A 3495-nucleotide genomic window follows, 5' to 3' on the forward strand; every position below is an offset into this window, starting at 1 on the left:
TTTTTTTCAGAAGTCACACCAAATAAAAAATCCACGCTTTTTCGATAGCCACTTCGACGTTATTTAGACACAAACATAGACGCTTATTTTGACGTCCATTTCGACGCTCATTTCGATGATGCGGGTATCGTCGAAACTGGATGTCGAAAATAGAAGATCTTGTAGTAGCGAGACATGGGTTGATTTTTAATTGACCAAGACTCAAACCTGATGCATTTGTGAGCTCTCTCAACTGATCATTTAGCTTAGACTTGATAGTTTGGACATGGAAGCCCACCTTCCTCCAAGCCTTGCAGGTCAAGGAAAGCAAAGGTGGGTCTATAACCATGGACAAATACAACGACCCATCTTGTTGCACTTGTGAATACTATTATGGAGTGGTCTAAAATTATTACATTTTATTTACCCATCAAAAAGCTGTTCGAATAGCAGTAATGATGATAAGATCAAAGATAATCTCATAGTTGAAACCAAGTTGGCAAGTGTAGCAATGCTACAAGGATAGGTGGGTATGGCATTTTAATTGCATCTAGGTAGTAGTTAAGTGCAATGAATTGGCACAAAAATCTCTAACGGACTCAACTGAAATTGTGTTCATGGGAAGGAGTAGTAGTAATGAAGGGGGGAGCAACAAACGGTAAACGGTAAATACGGGGGGAACAACTGCCACGATCTTCTTGGTGTGGTGAGAGCTGCGTGACCTTGCGCTCTGTGTGTGTGTGTGTGTCCCCCTGCTATATATAGCTCTCTTTCGAAGCTTCGCTTGTCCTGGCTATGGCGTCCCGCTTGCAGACCACTGCCACTGCCACTGCCACTGTTGCTTTCTCCACCTCCAACTCATCGCCCAACTCCTCCACCTGCCCCACCACCTCCTCCTCCTCCCCGCCATTGGTCCTCCACCACCTCCCCCTCTACTACGTCCAATCCCCTCGCGACAGTTCCGCATCCACCCACGATGACGTGGACAAGTTCTCAGAGCGCAGGTCCACGCCCTATTCCAGCGCCCCCTCCTCCCCTCTCATCAACCTCTTCTACCACACCGCCCTCGGCGAGCCCCTTCCCAAGACCAACGCACTTAGCCATGCAGCCAATTATCACCATAGCCATAATAGCTTCAATCCTGCCAACCAATGCCGAAGGTTGCCACCTCTCGCTTCGGCTAATCATGCAGGTTAGACCTTAATCTCTCAGTTCCGCGCTAATTAATGCCCTGCATGCAATGTCTTCTTCTGGAGCTGTAATTTGGCTAATCACAGGCCGGACTTGATTATATGGTGCGCTCAATATGCAGGCCTTAAGAAGGCTCCCTACAAGTGGGCAACTGTGGATGAGGAGTGTGAGTTCCCGCCTGAACATATTTATGATTACGGGAATGGTAATCGCAAGATCACTCGCAAGCTTATTATGTTTTGGTGCAGGTGAGGATTAGAGTAATTATGCTAATGCGTTCTCTCTTAGTGGAGGATTAAGCATGCAAATTAGTGCTCACTGTGCCTTGGTGGTGGTGATCAAAGGGTGTACCTTATCGCACTCTTCTGCATGCTGCTCTTTGCAAGCTTGATATTGTGGATTGCATGTGGGCCTCGAGGGTCGTATTTGGCCGTCAAGGTAAGGTTCTGTTCATTTTACCAAGCACACAGTAATAATCAATGATGATTAAGGTGATGGTTAGCGGCTTTTTCTAGCTCCATTAATCAGAAGACTGTGTTTCGCCTGTTTAAGCAGAGGATTGAGTTTCTTGATTTTGGACTCATCCATGGAAGCGACCGCACACAAGTGCCAACCGACATGCTGTTTTTGAAGTCACGAGTCAAGTTGGATTTCCGCAACCCTTCCAAGTATTTTCGCCTGGCTTTCCACCCCACCGTTTTGTCTCTCTCCTACCTAGGAGTGCCCATTGCTCATGGAAAGGTAATAAATGAGCTATCACTATTCCACACTAACTCTCAGCTTACACTAATGAGGTGATTCACATCCATGGCACCAAGTACTTTCATAATTTGGGAATGATACATGTTCTTTCCTCACACACACATATAGTGTGTGTGTGTGTGTGTGTGTGTGAGGTTTCCCATATGTGGCACCAAGCATTTGTGAGGTTTCCCATCTATGGAATCTAACACATGTTCTTGCCCCTCCAAGACACTACCAAGATGTGATAATCATGATGGGTGCAAAAAGATCACCAAAACCCCCACTGTTGGGTCCTTAGAACCTTGTAGTGTTCAAGTAGATGCACTTGATGAGCATAACACAATAGCTTATTATAAGTCTTCCTCATGTAATGACTCCTCTTTGTCCTTGTTCTTTTTTGCTAGGTTCTTCCTTTTGACTTGAGTCAAGAATCAACACACTCCATTGAAGTAGAAATGGGTTCTCAAGAAGCACCTCTCTATGGTGCTGGTATCAACTTTGAAGCATCTGGGAATGAAGTTAGCATACAACTCAGAACTTCCATGGATATAGAAGTGATGATCCTATGGAATGTACTTAAGAGGCAATACTTACGAGATTTGATTTGCAAATTTTTTGTGAACACAACTACACTAAAGGTGCTTCATCTGACTTGTAATTAAATGTAATGCCTTGTATTAAAACATAGCCTTTAAGACTCATGTGAGTGAATGGAATGTAAAATATTAGTCTATGTAAAAAAATGTTTATAGTCATGTAAGGTAGCTAGTGTATTACTTGCTTCAAGTAGTAGTATATGAGCTTAGCTTTAATGTTCAAATGTCTTCAATTTTCATGTTTCTAAATGTGAGAAGCCTTTGTTATTTGACTCAGGTTTTTGATTACCTTTGCTCAAAACTGATAAATCAATTTTGTAATAGATCAAGCAATGCAAGCTATGGGAAATCCACAACATTAAAACATGATTGTTGTGCTCTTTTACAAGTAAGAAAAATTCAAAAATGGATTAAAATACATGCTTTCTTGTTAATTTAAGGCTTTGATGCATACAATACACTCCTAGATCTCTAAGTGTTAACTTAAGGCTTTGATGCATACAATACACTCCTAGATCTCTTAGTGTTATGTAATCATTTTTTGTTGAACTATCTCTCATTCTACTTAAAACCCAACTATCCTCTTGCATTAGGTCCAATGCGCAATTACTAAGAGGGTTGCTAGTTTAGAGGCCAAAAAGAAAAGAGAGAGAGAGAGAGAGAGAGAGAGAGAGAGAGAGAGAGAGAGAATTCAAAAATGAATTAAAATACATGGTTTCTTGTTAATTTAAGGCTTTGATGCATACAATACACTCCTAGATCTCTTAGTGTTAATCTAAAGTTTTGATGCATACAATACACTCCTAGATCTCTTATTGTTATGTAATCATTTTTTGTTGAACTAACTATCATTCTACTTTAAACCCAACTATCCTCTTGCATTAGGTCCAAATTGAAATTACTGAGACCTCTGGCCTCTAGTTTAGAGGCCAAAAAGAAGAGAGAGAAAGAGAGAATTAAAAAATGAATTAAAATACGTTTCTTG

The 3495-nt window shown here is 41.5% G+C and overlaps 1 protein-coding gene across 1 annotated transcript; it reads left to right on the forward strand.

Annotated features, from left to right (window-relative positions):
• Positions 1 to 774: 774 nt before the first annotated feature.
• LOC147631724 (uncharacterized) lies at positions 775 to 2617 on the forward strand. Its single transcript, XM_086807952.1, has 5 exons — positions 775 to 1171; positions 1292 to 1418; positions 1515 to 1608; positions 1726 to 1911; positions 2319 to 2617. Exons 1-5 carry the CDS (start codon positions 775 to 777, stop codon positions 2574 to 2576), a joined length of 1062 nt encoding a protein of 353 aa, XP_086664078.1. The 3' UTR covers positions 2577 to 2617.
• Positions 2618 to 3495: the final 878 nt, after the last annotated feature.

This window comes from Cibotium barometz, chromosome 14, assembly GCF_041138505.1.
Source record: "Cibotium barometz isolate CiBa-2024 chromosome 14, ASM4113850v1, whole genome shotgun sequence".
Taxonomy (NCBI): domain Eukaryota; kingdom Viridiplantae; phylum Streptophyta; class Polypodiopsida; order Cyatheales; family Cibotiaceae; genus Cibotium; species Cibotium barometz.

Coding starts and splice junctions, on each gene's coding strand:
- LOC147631724 (XM_086807952.1), top strand. CDS start 775: ATGGCGTCCCGCTTGCAGACCACTGCCACTGCCACTGCCACTGTTGCT. Junction 1,172..1,291: donor CGCTTCGGCTAATCATGCAG/GTTAGACCTTAA, acceptor CTCAATATGCAG/GCCTTAAGAAGGCTCCCTAC. Junction 1,419..1,514: donor CTTATTATGTTTTGGTGCAG/GTGAGGATTAGA, acceptor TGGTGATCAAAG/GGTGTACCTTATCGCACTCT.